At 37.5% G+C, this 232-nt stretch overlaps 1 protein-coding gene across 1 annotated transcript in view; it reads right to left on the minus strand.

Annotated features, from left to right (window-relative positions):
- LOC119592749 (PHD finger protein rhinoceros-like) overlaps positions 1-232 on the minus strand; it is a 63,459-nt gene that overhangs the window by 45,534 nt on the left and 17,693 nt on the right. Inside the window, 1 exon segment of the mRNA XM_037941684.1 lies at positions 117-232. Within this exon segment, the coding sequence (XP_037797612.1) occupies positions 117-232 (116 nt within the window).

Raw genomic sequence — 232 nt, forward strand, 5'->3', positions numbered from 1 at the left:
TGCCCATTCACCGAGATAAAGAAAAACAATGATTCATAAACAGCTTCCACCAACAATTAAGTACCAATGGCTACTCAAATTCTCAACAAAATTTTCAGTAAATAAAAATAACTCACCTTTCTTTTGGTGTCACCTTGTATCCATCTAGAACCTTTAAATTAAGGCACCAGTTGATGACATAAGGTCTATAATCAAAGCCAAGAGGGGGCCCAATTGGGGCTCCTGATTCATC

This window comes from Penaeus monodon, chromosome 30 (genome assembly GCF_015228065.2).
Source record: "Penaeus monodon isolate SGIC_2016 chromosome 30, NSTDA_Pmon_1, whole genome shotgun sequence".
NCBI classification, from domain to species: Eukaryota; Metazoa; Arthropoda; class Malacostraca; order Decapoda; family Penaeidae; genus Penaeus; species Penaeus monodon.